We start from the raw sequence: 19492 nt of genomic DNA on the forward strand, positions 1-19492 counted from the left end.
AAATTTCTCCTTTTATCTATATCTGCTGCAAAAAGTGATATCTCTATAAGTTCACATAAAATGATCTTTTGGGGAATCTCTGGATCTTCCATGTGGAAGAATTTATAGCGTATGTTCATTAACCTTTGCTGCTTCTTTAGCAAAGATTGTTCATTTTATTGGGCTTCCTTATTTGGTTTTCTGGGAGAGTAAGTGGGCGGCCTGTACTGAGAGTGAATAAACTGTCTTTGCAGATCCCTCCGAAAGGCTCCAGACTTGTGCTGCGGTAATTTAGCAGTTCCATAACTTCATCCCTCAACTTCTGCTCTTTAAATCCTTGGGGATTCATCAAAAGGAGCTTTGCGTGTGTGACAAGAGAGTAGTACTTACGAAATGAATACAAACACTTGCCAAAAAATGAAATGCATTCGGTTTTAGACCAGAAAAGGAAATGGAGTTTCTAGCTGAGAATTTTTAAGTGGACCAGAGTTGTATTTGTAAGATCCGACGCCTGTCGAACAAGAACTGGGGTGCACTTTATAAAGTGCTGTTCTTCTGACAAAACTACTACAGCCCTGTGTAATTCTACTAGTCAACAGAGCATTGCCTGTCATCTTACCTAAGGTGTTGGAGGTTCGGGTGCTTGTCTCTGCTTATTGCTTATTTTTGCCCTCTCGGGTTTTCTTTAATTTCCTGCATGGTCATTTGAAATTCTTTCCATCTCTAGATGGAAAAAATGTTTGTGTACATGTATGTATTCATATGAGAAAAAGGACAGCTTCATTCAGTGACTTGACTTTAAAACTCATAAGTACTGCAAGTGCCTTATATGACGTTTTTATTGTCATTTTTTTTTAGTATGGAAATTGCAGGGTTTTGTTTCAAAACACCTTTGAGCAAATTCTGACAGTTTGTTCCCAATGTAGACCCAACTGTGCTTAGAATTTTTCAGCAAAATTCCTACTGTCTGATCAGTGATTGAGGTCTGGCCCTGTTTTCTCTCAGCAGTTAGATTAATTATTGCTAGAGTAATGGGTTTTCATAAGGTTAATCTTTGTGCCAATGCACTCAAATCTAGAAAATTTGTGATGTAAGATACAATCTGTGCGACTCATTTCAGAAGTGGTGTGGAAGTCTCTTCAGGTATCAGGATGCTTGTTTATGCATTACTAGAGAAATGTCTGCAATGCATGTAATATGCAGTACATTGCTGAATTATATTGAAATAACAAAAAAAACCAAACCAACATATCCATATGTAGGATGAGGGTTTATTTAGAAAGTTATTTTGCTTGTCACAAAGTTGACCTGATCTTGCTGTAATTTCCTTTCGAGATTTTGATGAATTACTTCTTCTCGTTGCAGTTGCACAGTACCCTTTTGAAGACCATAACCCACCACAGCTAGAGCTTATCAAACCTTTTTGTGAAGATCTCGACCAGTGGCTAAGTGAAGATGACAATCATGTTGCAGCAATCCACTGTAAAGCTGGAAAGGGACGAACTGGTGTAATGATATGTGCATATTTGTTGCATCGAGGCAAGTTTTTAAAGGCTCAAGAAGCCCTAGATTTCTATGGGGAAGTAAGGACCAGAGACAAGAAGGTGAGCTTTTTTCTATTCTCCTACTTGTATCTTAATTGCTTTTCCTTCTTGAGGTCAGTTTGAATAGTCATAAAGGGCTCTTTAAGAAATACTTTCCATCAGTTGTGATACCTGGTTTGATTCAGTTTTAACATTATTGAATCAGTACAGCTCTTCTAAATGAGATAGCTTTTAAGTAGCAGTAGGAATTGGTCACAACACTAAACCTGTCTGTTTTTTCCGTCTCCCGTTCAAGAAGATCTAGGCAGTTTATTTTAAATAGCTTTTAAAATAGCATTCTGCTGTGCGTTGCATCAAATGGGCGGTTGATGAGTGTACTGTTTTGTTCAGCATTTTCAGCCCAAATAAGAGGATTATTCTAGCTTGTTTTGCCTGAATGGATGAGTTGTTCATCTCCTCAGGTTCTCTTAGCTTCTGTGGTGATATTTGGAGATGTGTGGCCATTACAGTGCATGTTACAGTTGACTATTCCTTCTGGGAAGAGTCCATTGTTAGATGCCCCTTTTCAGTAAAAGGGTAGTTAAGCCCTGACATTTGCTGCCTCAGAGCCTGCTTCATGAGGTGCTACAGTTCAGTTTCTTCTACTTCTTTTGAGAAGAAATGGTAGGATCTCATTTCAGAGAAATGATGTTCATGGCTACAAGGGATTTCTGTTAAGATCTTGTCAGTGGTACAGACAGGCTTTGCAGTAGGTTTATGTTAGACCTTACTGGCATAGTTATGCCTCATTAATAGGAATTTACCCTCCTTATTTGAAATCTTATCCAAATATAACAAGATGTAACTTGCAAGGTCACTACAACAGGACTTCAACAAGCTTGCCTGCTCATCTTCCGTTGTTTCTTTGTGTATATTGGTAGAGCAGCCCAGGGGGATCATCCCAGCAGACCAGTTCCAGCCTGAAGTTCCAAGTCTCAAGTATAGAGCTCTCTGTGTTCCTGTAATATTTGCATGAAATATTAAATTCACAGTGCATAGACTTCTAATAAGCAGAGCTTCATGTTTGAAGGCTCTTAAGAGCAGAAGTGTCACATAAAGAATTCTAGGACTTTGCTGTTAATTCGTTGGAAGGAGCAAATAACTTCTTAGTTTGCTCTGTTTACAAGATAAGGTTGTTCCATGTACAGTTGAGGAGATAGTTGTAGCGTAATACTAGAGCAGAGACACTGTCAAGTTTTCCTATCAAAACTTTGTGGCTTTTCATAAGAGTGCATGGTAGTGAATAGGAATGAGCTGTGTGATGAGTAAACAGATTAGGTTACTCCTTCTGATAAAAATTATCTAAAAAGCTGGATAAAATACCATGAAAGCTACATAACAAATACATGGTGAAGCATGCTGTACCTCAGCATCCTTTTTGTATTTTTGCACATCAGTATGTTAAGTGTAAGGTCATTTTAGGTGTTCATCAGTACCCTGGCATGTTTGAGGTAACAGAGAACTTAGTAAACAGGAATAGTGAGAGCCTTGTTTAGCTTCACTGTAAATATTGTCTGTAACCAGCAACTTTGTTTTGGTTTTGATGTCTCTACTGGAATAGTTTTTTGATGGTGGGGTTTTTTCGGGGTGTTTTTTTGGGGGGGAGTGTTGGGTTTGGTTTTTTTTTTTCTTTTTTTTTTTTCTTTTTTTGATTCAACTCCACTTAAGCATGATTATCTTTATGTGGACACTGGGCTGCACGTGATTCACATAATCCTTATAGTGGTTTTATATCCAGGTATTCCAGTGCAGGTTATTGAAGCTTTTTCTTCCCTTATAGCCCATATTTCAGTGTTGACATTGTCAAGTGCTGCTCTCTGATTTGATACTTCACCACACTTGTGTATAACTGACTTCCTGAATTCAAAGTAAATGAAGCATCAAAAGAACCGTTTGCACCTAGGGACAAGAAACTGCCTTTTTTGGTGTTGTCATTGTTGGACCAGAATAAATATGTATGATGATGGAAAATTGATTTTAATTAGATACCAGATTTTCTTTCAAGTGAGCACAAGGTGTGCACTTTCTTTATAGCTACTCAGAATAGTATAGCTAAAATCACTGTTGCCATTAAAGTGCATGGCAGAGTGATTCTTGAGAAGGTTTATACCATGCTGGCAGGAAGTGTGAGTCTTATTTCAAAAGGAAGTATGACTAATTGGTCAAGAGAACAACCTTGAGTACTTCTGTAGCAAACTACTTTTCCCAAGTGTCTGCTGGGAGCAGAAACTTCATGGAGGCCTGTGCAACATTAAGTGAGAGTTGTTGTAGATGAGGCTGATAATTACAATATAGTCTGGTGTACTGTCATCCTGGGAAAGGTCGTGGGGAATAAGACATTGCAGAACTGAGTCTAAAAGTATGTCTCTGACCAAAAACTGTTGGAGGTTTGGTTTTGTTCTTCTCTATAAGTTGCCTCTTTTGACTTACATAACTCGCCATAGTAGGGAGAAGTTTTTCTGAAGCAGCAAATGATAAAGATGAGAGTGTTGGCTAAATATTTGCCACAGTGGTGGTGACTGAACAGGACTGATTTCTGTTTTCCCTTTGAACCAAGGGAGACAAGTGTTTCTGAAATTCGATAAAGAACTGTAATTGTCCAGCCTGTTTTCAGAGCTGGGGGAGAAATAAACCCCCCAAAAAAAGTCTCCTAAGGAAGCTGCTGCTTCCACTGTTTGAAATGGTCAGCTTATCACCTGTTTTTTCCTTAAGATGGGTACTGAAATACTAGTGTGATGATGAAGACAGATAACTTACCTTCCTACAGCTGGAGAAGGTCTTTTATTCCTGCTTCTGCTTTGAAGGTTTTTATGGTGAGGATTAGACTTGGAAGTGTAGTCTATTCAGTGGATAGGTGTCAGCTGGGAACAGCTATTCAAGTGCTTGAGCTGCACCTCACAATTTTTGTGATGTCTACACAGCTTGGCAGTGCCCTCTGTATATCTGGCGTAGGGATAGAGAAGCTTGTCTTATGTCCATTTAAAAAATTAAGATAGTGATAGATGGGAAGTATAAGCTTCTCAAAGACAAAGTAAAATACTTAAAACTGCTTCCCTGTTCTTTTATTCTTGAGTAAAAGTAAGCAGGGGTTGATTTCACCTCATGGAATATTAGCTTGTTACGAAAGTATTCTGCTGCGAAATCAGAACTTTGAAAAATGGAGAACTTTCTGTTCTGCTTCAGTGTGGCTGATTCTTTAGGATGTCAGGGTAAAGGCTGTGTCTCCAGGGAGTAAAAAATCTCTGGCTGGAGAGATAAAAATGCCCTCTTGGCTGAGAACTGGTTTTGCTTTGAGATTGACTATCGCTTTATAAGCTGCAAAAGTGACTCTATTCCCTTCATTCTGTGGTCCCAGCCCTAGTTGTTCTGATAAGGCATGCTGGGGTTTCTCTGTGGGGTACATCCTTCATGGCATGAAGAAGCTATGAACAGGGAAGGATGCATTTCCTTACGTGCAAGGTTTTCTTCTGATTGGCAGCATTAGCAAATTACTGATGGCTTGCTCTGAGGATGGGATTTTGAGTCATGAAGCTCAGATCCCAGTAGAGCAGTCTTTAAAGCTCCCTTAAGAAGTGTGTCTGACAACTTCTGAGATGACACCTGAACTAAAAACATGATCAGTGTAGAAGGTACTTCAGAAGGTCATCATTATACAAGTACTGCAGGGAAAAGTTATGTGTAACAACTGAAGTGGTAAGGAGACATAATTATCAACCTTTTGTTTTTCCTTTTTTTTTTTTTTTTTTTTTTTTTTAAATAATGGGAGGAAGTGAGTATTTTCATGTTTGCAGAATAGGTGCTTACTAAATTAGAAGTACTCTGGCCACTCTTAGCTCATGGCTGTTGTAAGGTGAAGGTATTAGGGCTAATGGTTTATAGAAATACTGTGTTCTAGGTTTTGTGGGCAAAGTGTTCATTGACTTGTACATGAAAACATTTTTTTATCTCCATTTTATTGTAATTTCACATTTAGCTTTAATATCAAAGTTACTTACTGATGCTGTTGCAAGTATATAGTAGGGGTTGTTAGAAACTATATAATGCATTTTCTAGGAAATTATTTTTCATCTTTATCACCTTTTGCTTGAAGATAATAGCTATAAGAGCTTTAAAACTATTCCCTTGAAGTTCAAGTTGGTTTAAAATCAGTAATAAAAAACATCTTTGGTTGTATGTTCTTGGAGTGTTTACTTCAGAGTTGTGATTCAACTGAAAAGTCCTTCATTTAACAGTTTGGGCTATTGGGCCTTTATTAATGAAGCTTCTGGCTTTTGTATAAACATAAAAATACAGAAGGGTATTTTGTAATAGACGGTAGCATCAGTCTTGAGTACTGGGATATTAGCAAATAAAATTAGAATCTTTTGACTTAAACTGCTGTGGAAATGTAATTTCTGTATTGGTGCTTAAAAAATAAGAGTATGTTCAAGGCACCTCCTGCTTAATGTATGACACTCTCCCACCCCATAAAAGAGTACCCTCATGATGCCATCTTTTACATGACCCTCAGGGTGTCTGAGGTATTTGGCTTTTAAGATACAGGAAAAAATCTTCATTCTTTGTCTCATTGCTTGAGATGATGGATATTTAGAGATTTGTACTAAAGTAACTGGAAAACCAGTGTCCTGCTTGTTCTGTGCTGGGAATTGATTGGTAATTAATTTCCCGGTGTTAGATAATGTGTGCAAACAGCTTCCTCTTAAATTCTCTGCAGGACAAGTACGAAAGATGTGGACACATGTCTGGGGAAAAGGAGAATATGTGGAGAGGCTGGTTTTGGGAATGGTTTGGAGATGGCTTATGTCTTTGCTAGTCCTTAGGGTGCTCAAGATGTCCACAGTGAAGAAATGGCTGAGAGTTGTCATGTGTTACAGTGCTAAAAACCTGTATGGCTGGGTTTTTGTGCAGCATAGAAAGCAGTGCAGCATTCCCCTGATAACGTACAGCCAGCTGCTGTACCTTGATGCTTAGGTGCTTTACTCTGTGCCAGTCTCCAGTGTATCTGCTGCAGAGGTATACTCAGCATAGGTCATGTGGTTTATTCCAGGTGATGCTAATAAATGGTCTTTATAGTTTTTGATACATGTTTTCTCTTGGTTTAGGGAGTGACAATTCCCAGTCAGAGACGCTACGTGTACTACTATAGCTACCTGTTAAAGAATCACCTGGATTACAGACCAGTGGCACTGCTGTTTCACAAGATGATGTTTGAAACAATTCCCATGTTCAGCAGCGGAACTTGCAGTAAGTACCCAGCAGTCCATTAACCTCCATTAGCTCTTGTAAGGAAACACACTGGCCTTTGAACTTGGTTTGATTGTGTGACGGTTACCATTCTGTTACATGACATGAAGAGCTGCATATCTTGATGGAGAAGATGATGCTTAGTAACATCACATTCCAGAATCTGCTGGGTTAGTGTGGTCTATCTGCTAGCATCCTCCCAGGTGTAGTAAGTTGAGGTCTGTGATGGACTCATATGGTTGTTTCACTACAGTTTTAAATTGGGAAATATTCAACAGTTTGAAGATAAGTGATGCCATATATATATATTTGGAAATTTGTGCCATACTTTTTATATAAAGCACGTGTTTTTTTCTAATATAGCAAGTTACATAGGGAACATAAATTGCTGAAAAACATTTGCTTAATGGTGTGTTTGCTTCAAATGTAGCAATGCCATTCTTCCCATGATGTTTAAAGAAAAAAAAAATCAGTTTAACAGGATAAGCATGTAATTAGCTCTGGATTAAACTTTTCTTTAGATGGAGGTTTATAATGTATTAATACACCTCTAAAGGACTAATGAGGTTTGCTGATACAGAAGTGTGTTAGTAAGGAACAGCAGATACTTTGAAGTACAAGAACAGCTTCTCTTCTGTCCTTCTGCAGCTGCATTACAGGAGAGTAACTGCCTAGTGTTGCGTGCTCGTTTTTTTGTTAGTGGAAAAAGTCTTTCTAATGGTTTTGCTACAGGGATTACTGCAATGTGTAATTAATTCCAGTGCCTCCTGTGGCTTTGATTAAAATTGCACTATTAATATTGTAAGACAGTGCCTGAACACATAACACATGTAAGAAACAATCAAGCAACTTGTCAGGCTAGCTGTGTTTACAGGAGGAGGAAGGGAGGAGCCTCTGCTGAAAAACCTCTTCGTTTAGGGTAGTGATGTGGAGGTTACAGATTTCTGGAATTACCACTTATTTAATGTTTTGGATAAACTGATGTACTTGCGAAATCAAGCTACCAAGTATGAATTGCTCACATGAGCATTAACTTGTTTGTCTGTACCAGACTGTTAGCACTCTTATTTTCACAGTACGATGTTAGGATAAACAAAAAATTTGCTAAGCACCTGAGAAGATAAACTATCAACTTGAGCATCTTTTGTGCTGCAATATTGTACATTTCTGTGGAGTTCAGTGATTTTTCACAATGTGAAACCAATGGTCTGTTATTTCTTTAGTGCTATCTACTGCTTGGTTTATCAACCCACGATAACTTTAAATCTGACTTCCTTGTTATCTTCCTTCTGTTTTAAAGTCACTGACCAAGCAGAGTTGTGCCTTTTCTGCAAAATAAAGGGATGACAGGGTTTCACAGCTTTGAGGATTTGGGGAGATAAGTAGCATTTTCATAGCTAGGCTGTTCAACAAGATAGTGTGGGTATGCTTGGTAGGGACTTCTGCTGCTCTGCAGGATAGGTTTCAGGTTGGCTACACACTCTATATTGGGGTATGGTTCAGTATGTGTTGTCTAGAGCAGTCTGCATCTGATACAGAGAAATCAGGAGCAAAGGCAGAAAGACTTCTTCAAATTTTTCATTTGATATTTGTGGCTTTCATGCTGGTGTCTGTTGGTTTCCAAAGAAAATCTGCCTAAGATGCACCCAAAAACCTTCATAATTTCAGCTGTTACCCCTACAGATTTAATTTGGAAAGTTATGCCCTAGCTGGCACTCTTGGTTATGATTTACAGGACAGACTTAGGGTCTGTGTCTGTATAGGCTGTAGGTGCTGGTTGGTTTGTGTACTAATGTTAAATTTTTGTTCTTGTTTGTATAACAGTTTGGTTTGTGTAAGAGAAATCATTTTTGTTGACATGACTGCCTACTCTGCAATTCGAAGAGGCAAGAGAGAATAAACCCCCTCAATTACATTCATATAATAGAGATGATGCAAGTAAAAGTCAAGAAGTTGTTGCTTCGTTTAGTCATTCCTTATATTGAAAAGAAACAACAACTTACTAGGCCCCCTTTGGATGCCTGAGAGTATTGCTGCTAAGGACAGAAATCTGTTAGGTTGTTTCCGGTAACATCTAGCAAAGTTTGATGCCCTGCCATGCTTAACTCTTAATAGATATTTCTTTCAGAATAATGTAGCTCATGATTGTGATTATGATACTAATATTGTACTTTTTGACACTTTAAGGTGTTTCTTACAAAGCGGCACTCTGTTTTACCATGCAGATCCTCAGTTTGTGGTGTACCAGCTAAAGGTAAAGATATTCACCTCCCCTTCAGGACCCTCAAGACGTGAAGACAAGTTTATGTACTTTGAATTCCCTCAACCTTTGCCGGTGTGCGGTGACATCAAAGTGGAATTTTTCCACAAACAGAACAAGATGTTGAAAAAGGTTGGTTTTCTTGCTTTTCTGGAAAATGCTTTTGAGCCAATCCTGATGCGGAACTGGGATGTTGGTTATTCTTCAGTGATGTGTAATCATAGTATTATTCTTTGATGTCTAGTTTTCCCAAGGAGAGAAACTGCTACAAAATCAAAGATAGATATTTTGAGAATCACTGAGATTAAGTACAAAGGTTGGGTAAAAATTACAATGGATATGTATTGCAGTCGTTTGGGTAGTAGTGAGTAATCTAATTGAAGAAGAAACATTCTCATTCTAAAAATAGACTTGCATACTGAGCAAGTTAACTCCAGCTGTTTTCTTGACTACATTTTCCTGAAGTTTGAGCAGGCACAGAAGATCCTGTCTCTGTGCTGTTGGCTGATTTCTACCCAGCTGTCAAATTTGGTTGAATTTCTGAGATGGAGTTCCACCACACTTTGTAGAAGTATCTCTGCAATCTAGCCAACCGTTTTGCAATTCCCAGCTGCAATGTCTTGACAGTAAACTTTCAGATAATTCACTCGGAGCTGAGAATTTTACCAGTGTCTTAATTGGGGGGGGGGGGGGGGGACATAGAAATCTTTTGTGGCTTAATTGGGGGGGGGGGAGGAATCTAGAACTTATTTTGACACCAAAGTCAGCAAGTTCTTAAAGATGAGTGCCTCATACCAGGGTTTCATTAATTCTGATGCTTGTGGAGCTAGTTTGCATCTACCAAAGTGAAAGGTGTGATTGAGACCATGTTGATTAAAGACTACCTTTGTATTTGCTACTTAAAATTTTTTATGAATAGTTGTTCACTATTTAATGGATGTTATAAAACATAAGAGTATTCATTGAGTGAATCTTGTGTATAGCCAAAACATAAGAATAAGAAAATAGAGCGGATTGGAAGACAGACGTAAGTGATGAGAAGTCCCTTATAACTCTACTCTGCACGTAGGTTGTACCTGCTAGATGTGTGTGTAAATACACTTACACAGTTTTTTGTGGGCTTGTTCAGTTGGGAGGTATTGTTAGCTAGTTTAATGGTGTAATTTCACTAGCTGGGAATGTTGTGTTCTATTTGTGCACTGATGTGTGCAGAAGTTTTTAAATGGTTTTTTAATGGGAATATTTTATTCTGAATGCTTAACAGGATGTTTTAGTTGGTCAGGGCAGCAGTATGCAACAGATAACTGTAAACCAAAGTGTTCTAAAAGTAGAAATTCTTTAAGCCAACATAAAAATTACTGACGTGTAAAACTGCAGTGCACAGGAGCCAGTTTTGAGAACAGACTTTAAAATGAGCACAGTTACAAGTACTTTAAAATGAGCACTCAGATAAGACGTAAGGGAAGCAGGCAGGAGAGGAAACAGAACCCAAACATCTGACACAATGTCCTGTTTTATCCACTCTCTGTCCTATCTTAACTGTGAATTTGTTGTTTCTTTACCATCTTCAGTTACAGATGGATTGCAAACAGACTTCATAGGAAGCATTGTGCTGCACTGCCCCTCCCCAAGTAAGCCCCAAAATACCAGTGCGCAGCTCAGATGCTGGACCACCCTGTAGCACCAGGAATGGAATTCTGTTTTTGTTTTACCTTTATAGAGCACTGAGATCCAGTGTCAGCAGAAACTAGAGCTTCTTGTTATCACATACAATTTCTGTAGTATAAATACAGACTTCAAGAGTGTAAAATGGTCTGCAGAAACAAAGGAAGTGTTCCACTATGATGTACTTTCATTTCAGAGTGTCATACCAGCTGTGGTTTCATTTCTTAAGAATCTCTTTGTAGTTTGAATAGCTAGTTGATTTTTTTTTTTGGTCTACTTTTATCATACCCTAACTATTCAGGTTCTGTGAATTACAGATAGTGCATAGGTGTTCCTCTTCTCAGTGTTTTTGGACTGCTAGGGCCAAGAAATGCTGAGATGGTGAAAGTTCTTCCTTCTACATCTGCAAGCTTTTCTGAGAGATAGAAACTGTCCTTTCACCAGACAGAAGTATTTTGTAAAGAAACCTCCTTCATAACGTGCTTCAAAGATCTCTTGAATCTGGTGTCTATTGCCATTAACCTTGTGTAAGAATGGAGGCCAAAAGAAAGTAGGTATATGATGTTACACAGTTCTGGTAAGCCCACCTCTTTTAGCACTGCTGTAAATGCAGACACAAATTGAGGGCATCTGGGATGGGATCAGTGGATCTTCTCGGGTGTAAGCACATCAGTCTGTTTTATGAAGCCACTGCTGAGGTCTTCACACTGAGAATTAGTGAAATATTCTAGTGCTTTGGCACTACAGGAGATTCTTCCACGTTCCCTTTGACAACTTGTTAAGTAAAGTGACTGAGATGGGAATAGGGCAAGGGTGAATATTTGTGGCAGAAAACCTATCTTGGCACAAAGTTGGAACACATTTCTCTGTACAAGAGTCCCGCATCTGTGCATGTTCCTTTATTAGATAAGCTGACTACATAGTTTTTACTCAAAACCCCAAAAGAGGGTCTTCCACTGTTGAAACTTGTCTCATTTTGGAGAACATCAGCTCTATGCAGTGATCACCTAATTAATAAGAAGCAGTATAATTAGGAGGAACAGGATCTTATCTTTCAGAGATTCTGATTCATTCACACATTTATGAAAGCTGGACAGCTGTTGCCTATCACTAGTTCTTGTTCTTCCAAGGTTTTCTGTTAGCAGGTTTATTGCTAGCTGCTGAACAAGTTTTCTTGTGTGCACTTAAAGGCACCACATTTAACTTTCCATAAGAAATGCAATGATAACACTAGTATTTAATTAAAAGTGTAATTCCCAATCCATTCTGGGTCATTCAGGCTGGAAAATGGCAATGTCTCCTCTGTGGGGTTAAAGGAAACTTTTGTGTCCTCTTGCTGAGTCTGGTTTGGTGTTTGATGCTACTGATCTCAGCTGAAGTGCTCCAGGTTTGCTCACCTTTACTTGATTTCAGATTTCTAATCCATTGAAGAACAGTAGGTTATCTGCAGAGCTGTCTAGTATGAAGGGTCCTCGTCAAATTTGAGCTGCTCTTGGATAGAATTATTTTGCATGAAACAAACCAAACTTGAATGACCAAGTGACTTTAAGCACCTGGTGTTCAGTGTCAGTGTGAAAGTCAAAGCAGTGAAGTGTCCTGGGTTTTTTTAATGGCAAAATTTAAGTAAATTCAGTGGCTAGCAAGAGCTGGCGTCAGCCAAAGGATTGTTGGTGCTGGTGAGATGATGTTGGTAACAGGGTTGACTGCCTTGAAAACGCTACCATATTTCAGTTCTTCCATAATTTGTGCTACTTGACATCACTTAGCAAGTCCACAACTTGATCTTTTCTTGTCTAATAAAGTTGCTTACTTATTCTTTGACCATTTCCTCAGTATGATGTAGCTACTTCCTTTCAAGAATGAAATGCATGCTCATATGAGAACAAAATGGCTTAAGGCTTGAGTACATTTATTATGTGTGAATTTCTGATGGGTAGAAGTTAGTAAGGGGGGGGGGGGGGGTTGGCCAGAGGGGGGGGGGGGGAGATTGACCATGGTGTTCTGTTTCTCTGACTTGCAGCTTGCCTATTCTTCCATCTCAGACTGCTGCTGTCTTCTCTCAAGGTTTGCTTCAATGTAGCTGTGTGAAATCTTTTTCTTTCAGTTATTGATGTTGACATGACAATCTTAAAGTATTCCACATACCTTTATATCACTTGGTTCAATGAGACTCTGTTTAAAAATAATACAGAAGATATTGTAATCTTTCTGCCTGCAGGGCCTGGGGGTGAAGGAGACCTTTCTCAGGCGTCCTCCCAGTATGTAGAGAGGGAAATGTTGGTGTGGGTTTGGGTTTTGGTGGTTTTTTTTTTTTTTTGTAAGAGTCGCTGTATCCAGACTATAGCATAGGCAGGGTTGACAGCATTGTTTGAGCTGTTGGGTATGCCATTTCATCTCTTGGGTCTGTATAAATGAGAAGTTCTGCTATATAGTTCAAGAGGACTTTGGGCTATTGTTCTTTAGCAAACACTGAAGAGTGAACTCTGAAAATGTCAGTAAACTTTAACCGTTAATCTGAAAATGGTACAAGACGTGCCTGTAGATCTGTCTGCAAAATTAAACTCTAAGGAGGTTATGGGAACTCCTACCTGATGGCTTAAATGATCTTGGATTTGGATCTCAGTCTGCACTTAGAGGCAGGTGTTGGCTCTAGAGTGAGGTATATTTTTCTGTCAGTCTGAGCTGAAAAACTGCACAACGTAGGCATAGGTATTGTATATCAAAATAGTGTGATTAAACTGGCTTGTCTCAAGTGTCTGATACTGCACTGTGGATTTCATGGCACATCTGCGTTTTGTTTTGTTTTTTGTTCAATTTTTTCTTTAAGGCAGATGCCTGTGATGTAACTGGAATTGAAGCATAACACATTCAAAAAAAGCTTCTAGCTAATAGTAATTTTCAGAAGCCTATTCATTAAACTGTGTTCCTTGTGAGCGCTTGGTCTGGTATTCTGATTTGCTGTATAAAGTCCAAAATTCAGTTTGTGCCTTGATCTTTAAAATTTCTTTGGCCCATGTTACATCAGTGTTGTTGTCTCCCATGAAGTATCTTCAGAGCCTGACGCTTTAGCTGAAGGTGGCTGAATCCTCACTTTGAGGCTTGTTTTTCAGTGAAAGCAGTGACAGTTATTCTTAAGAGCTAATTCCTAAAAGTCTTTCCTCAATTTGCATGGCCATGCCACGTTCCAGTACCCATGAACTTAGTTTATTAGACTAATTAGGTTAATGTAGTGGGAAGGGAAGAAAAATAACTTGGTGCTTTGAAAAGCTGGAGGGAGATAAAAGGATAAATGACCAGCTCAGCCAAGTTGTATTGTTTAGTTTGAGTCCCTGAAGACCTCTGCAAATTTATCGCAAGCAAAATAAATTGAAAGATGTTTAGTGAGAAGTCTTCTGTCTTGTCTTCTCCAGAATTTATCAGTAAAGCAGAGTCCCTGCAGTTGCTTGTTCAGACAGGCCCTTAAATGCCAAGAAAATCTTCCTGGTTCTGTTCTACCTGATGAAGTTTAAGGTGAGAAGACCGTGCCTTCTGCTTCTGCTGGCAGTGGTTTACATGCAGTGGCCTTGTTTGCTTTGGCACTGCTATCCTCTGAAGCTGCTTCAGCACTACTGGTATAAGCCATTTTCCATCCCTCTGCTGCAGCATGTTCATCAGCTTTGTTCTCTCCTCTGCTGCCCTCACTGGAGGTGTCAGGGTGGCACTGAGAACCAGCATCAAAGGGCATTGCTGCTTCTGCATTGTCCTGAAGAAGGATCAAACATAGTAGTACTATCATTCCAGCTACAGAGAGGCGAAATCTCCCTTAACTGTGGTCTTGATGTGGAAATGCACTTTCTTCTCTAAAGCCTCACTGGAAGGATGATGCCTCTTCAACAGTAGTAGTGAGACTGCAGGTGATACATCCACCTGCTTGCAGAGCTGTTGGGTGCTGGAAGCATCAGCTCACTCTTGCATTTTCCTGCTGTTTATTGTAGATGGCTGGCACCTGGAGTCCACGTGACTCCTGTTCTGTAGCTGGAAAACTGATGCCATTAGTTGTTTCTGTTTTGACTTGAACTGGTCTTTTGATTTGAGCAGGAGTAGCCATCTTATCTCCTTGGAGGACTACATATTTTTTGAGGGACTTGTCATCTGGGCATAGGATGAGCCTGAACCAGGTTAGCTTGTAGATGTCTTTGTGTGGCCTGGTGCCACCTTCCTCATGAGATAGCAGCAGGCTGACTGATGACTCATAGGAGCATTACAGAAGAATAAACTCTCTTGCCCTGGATGTTCATCCTCTACTTCCTGATCCTGGGGTGGGCACTCTTAACACTGTTTCTGAGCAACTGCTTGTGGAAAAAGAGGTTGCTAAGTGTATAAGCAGTTTGTGCCTGGCGAGAACCTCCTGAATGCTGCCTTGCATGGATGGGGTCCAAAAAGGCTTCTTCATAGATGTGATGGCTTGAAGGCACTTGGTGACAGTGGCAAACACCTGTTAGTCTCTCAAGACAACTGTAATTACAGCATGTTAATTTGGTAGATTAACTCAATTCCCAAAGGTACTGGAGAGGCATTTGTTGAAGCAGGTAACTTCTTAACTATCAGAAGTGTTTCTGACTGAATTGACTTCTGTCTTTGCTGTTGCACTACCTTACAGACTGCTGGTCTCATAGGAGCTTATAGAAATGCACACAAGCTGGAAGTGGTTTTGTTTGCTTTACCTAAAATACTGAAAATGGGTCTGCTGACCTTTGGTAGAGAAGGCAGATAGAAGCTTCATCAGGCACTTCTGAATTCCCAATATTTATGTACTTAACTGTTTTTATTAATTTGTGAGGAAGAAGAATATAAGTTAAGCAGTAGTACAGGTCTTCCCTGTCCACTTCTCATGGGCCCAGGAAAATATTGTGATATTCTGTTGGTCCCAGATTACCTTCAGTAGGAAAGCATGCTTATATGATACACACTAGAATCACTTCCATTCCACTTCTGATTTCCCTCCCTGTTTGCCAGCAGAGGTGAACAGCTAGGAAGATCGGGAAAGAAACTGGAATTAGATCTCTGGTAAACCAAAATACGAAAATGAGCTCAGGAGTCAATTTGTGTTCTGGCCCTGTATATCAAGGAATGTTAGATTCTATTATGTGCTAGCTTTGTCACCCCGGCAGCTTTAACAGAAACACAGAAATACTGGCTATTGTGGGAAGACTGGTCATTTGCATTGTGGATCTTCTGCCTGAAAACTCAAATTGGAGTAAAATAGAAAGGTTAATTTGTAAAGAGGAAGTGAGTGTAGCTCAGTTTCAGCCAGAGAAGTGCTTAATGTGCTAGTCAGGACCAACCTGCTAATGGTAGTTGATCTTAGAAATGTCAACTCTTGACTGACGAAGTACGGCAAGTGATGGAGAAATAAGAGTATTCAGTGTATAATATGGAGCTATTTAGCTGAGATCTTAAAGGCAAAGTTCCTGAGCATATTATCTTCAGAGGTTGTCTAGCCAAGTGTAAAACGTAACTCTTGTTCAATAGCACATCTGGAGATACAGGCTCACAATAACCCTGCTAGTCAGGACGATAAATAAGTAATACACTGGATGATATCAGTTCAGTGGCTCTTTAAAATCATGGATATATTTATATTTTGCCTTTTTGTAAAGGTATACCTGTTGCAGTGTTACAATGGGTAGTGTAACTTGTACCTTTCTAGCTGTGGATGATCATCTGCAACATTCTGCTTAAGTTGACTATACTTAAACTGCCGATGCCTCATATTCCCATTAAAAGCTTCCTATTGAGTACAGCAAACAACTTTGAGTCTGACTTTCTCTTACTACTGGCCAGCAAACAAATTACTGGTAGAAACATCTCTGTAAAGCAGTAATGAATCCACTATGATAGGAGTCCTGTATTTGTAGGGTGGTTTTGCTCAATTACAGCTATTTCTGTATTAAAAAAAAAATTAAAGTGCTCTGTTACTCGGGAAGCTATGGGAGAGGATATTCTCTGTCGATAAACACTACTCACCTAAGCTGGTTTGCACACATTGTCTCTTTGGTTTGGCTACTGCTTGGCAAGGGATGAGCAAAAAAATCTCTTCATGCCTTATGATTACAAGTTTTAAGTTGTTTAATTTATTGTCATCTGCTTTTTTTATAGGTATGATAGTGTTTTAAAACCAACTTTCTATTAATGCAGAGTTTTGTTTACTGTCTAGGAGAACTGATGAAAATGTCTTTGCATGCAGAGTAACCAGTGATGTATTACTGTCAGAGCAAGTTTTGTCTGATGTTACAGATTTGTTTTTGATCAGTTGACAATACTAGTCTAATTAATGTGCCATTAGTGTATACTGAAGCAAGCTTGTTCTTTGTGTTCTTCCTCCCCCAGGACAAAATGTTTCACTTTTGGGTAAATACATTCTTCATAGGACTGGATGAAAATTCAGACAAAGTAGAAAATGGAAGTCTAGTTGCAGATCAGGAACTTGATGGTATTTTCAGTACAGAGCGCTCAGATAATGATAAGGAATATTTAATCCTTACATTAACAAAAAACGATCTAGACAAAGCAAATAAAGACAAAGCCAACAGATATTTCTCTCCAAACTTCAAGGTCAGTATATATTATGTGTAAACAAAGCTGAAAAGCTGCATGTTACCTGATTTATCTGTCTTGCCTTTTGTAGGCAAGAATTCATATATTAGTATGGCCACCACTTAGCAAAGCTTCTAACTTTATAAGTTTGTCTGCTTTTTGAGAATCAGTAGATGTTGAGACACTGGGAGTAAAGTTTTCCAGTCAGTTCAGATTTTTAGTCAAGCCGTTAGAGACTAGTAGTGGGAGACCCAGGTAGTACCTTTCCTGTACCAGCTGCATTGCAGCTCTCTGCTTTACACAATAATTCCCAAGTTGATTTGCAGAAGTACTTGCTTCATGGGAATACCTTAACATATGAGCTGAGCTTTGAGGAATATGAGCCATTGCCAGCACTGTTTTTAAAAATTAAAAAGGCATTTTCAAGAATTTTAGCATTTTCTAACTTGCTGATGAAATACCAGTTTGAACTCAGCAGCTCTCATGTGACCGTAATGGTCATAGTTGCTTGTTGGAATGTTGTGTGGATCAGACTTCTGATGCACACACAAGTCACCAGTTGGAGAATATTTTGTTCATTCCTGTGCACGCTTACTGGAATCTGTGCTTGCAGAGGTCTAGAAGGCGGGGGTGGTCAAAAAGCTTAGTATGGCATGGCCCACTGCAGTGGTATGTTCTGCTGCTGTAACTCAAGAGTCCTGTGTTTGGTGCAGATATGCAGAACTCCTTCAGGTGGGCTTGAGAAACCTGCTGCCTTCTAGTTCCTAATTTTGTCATGGGTGGTAGTTTAAGAGGCTGGCTAACCTCAGAAGAGCTCATTCTTTCTTTCTTTCCGGAGTAGAGAGAGGAGCATGTGTATGATTCAGTGTAGTGAAAGGAGCCTTGCTGTTAAAAATTGCATTGTTACCTGTGCTTGGTTGAAGTCCAGATTCCCTTTTTAAATGTTGTTTTTTCCTTTCCCAGGTGAAGCTATTTTTCACAAAAACAGTAGAAGAGCCATCAAATCCAGAGGCTAGCAGTTCAACTTCTGTAACACCAGATGTTAGTGACAATGAACCTGATCATTATAGATACTCTGACACCACTGACTCTGATCCAGAGAATGAACCTTTTGATGAAGATCAGCATACGCAGATTACAAAAGTCTGAATATTTTTTTTATCAGAGATAAAAAACACACAAAAAAAACCAACCACGAAGAGTGACAAACTTGAATAAACTGAAAAAGGACCTTTTTAAATGGCAAAAGGACATAGTGTCAGATTACCAATTATAGGAACGATTCTTTCCTGACCAATCTTGTTTTGCCCTATGAATCTACAGGGTTTGACACTTGTCCAGTTGGGGGGAATAAAAAAGGTTACGTAGCTCTTATATGTATATACCTTTTTGTGTCAAAAGGACATTAAAACTTCAATTAGGAACTATAAACATGGCACTTTCCCATTTTATTCCAGTTTTATAAAAGTGGAGACAGACCTAATGTGTATACGTAGGAATTTTTCCTTTTGTGTTCTGTCACCAAACGAAGTTTCGAAAATATACAGGTTCACATCCTGCCCCTTTTTTTGCACTTGTGTGGCAACAGAAAAGTCTACAGTTGGCTAAGAAATGTTTCTAGAAGGTTTTACTACATTCTAATGTATGTATTTTGGATGGGGGATGGAAAGTAATGCTCAGAAAGGAATATAGTCTGCTGGAGCTTGGCCCGTGTACCATATCTGGCTATTTACATGCACCTTTCTTTAGCATGCTGCCATAATTCATCCTGGACGATTGAAGAGTCGCCGCTGTCACTGCTTGTTGTTTGTGCATTTTATTTTTTTAAGTGTAATGGTGCTAGAAAAGGCAGCTAGAGAGAGTGATTCTGTATAGGGGTACAGGAGTGAACCTTTGCAACATCCTAAAGACCCGCAAATGAAGGGAGAAAAATTATTGGGGTCACAGAAAGGAAACACAGCAACAATGACTTAACCATACAAATGTGGAGGCTATCAACTAAAATACGGGCTTGAAACAAATTGTTACAAAATTTGACAATGATTTATTAATTGTTTTTTTTATGGATTGTAATGGCTGCTCCATCTCCTGTGTAATCAAGGCCAGTGCTAAAAGTCAGATGCTATTAGTTCATACATCAGTCAACATCTTACATTTATATTATTAGTTTTTCAATCATATTCCT

General features: G+C 39.1%; 1 protein-coding gene across 1 annotated transcript in view; it reads left to right on the top strand.

Moving 5' to 3' along the window:
- Window positions 1-18482, top strand: part of PTEN (phosphatase and tensin homolog) — a 29354-nt gene extending 10872 nt beyond the window's left edge. The window contains exons 4-8 of the mRNA XM_010022947.1: window positions 1345-1583; window positions 6665-6806; window positions 9032-9198; window positions 17101-17325; window positions 18271-18482. Of these exons, the coding sequence (XP_010021249.1) occupies window positions 1345-1583; window positions 6665-6806; window positions 9032-9198; window positions 17101-17325; window positions 18271-18456 (959 nt within the window). The 3' untranslated portion in view covers window positions 18457-18482. The remainder of the gene's footprint in view (window positions 1-1344; window positions 1584-6664; window positions 6807-9031; window positions 9199-17100; window positions 17326-18270) is intronic.
- Window positions 18483-19492: the final 1010 nt, after the last annotated feature.

The sequence above is a fragment of the Nestor notabilis genome, unplaced genomic scaffold, assembly GCF_000696875.1.
Source record: "Nestor notabilis isolate BGI_N333 unplaced genomic scaffold, ASM69687v1 scaffold31139, whole genome shotgun sequence".
NCBI classification, from domain to species: Eukaryota; Metazoa; Chordata; class Aves; order Psittaciformes; family Psittacidae; genus Nestor; species Nestor notabilis.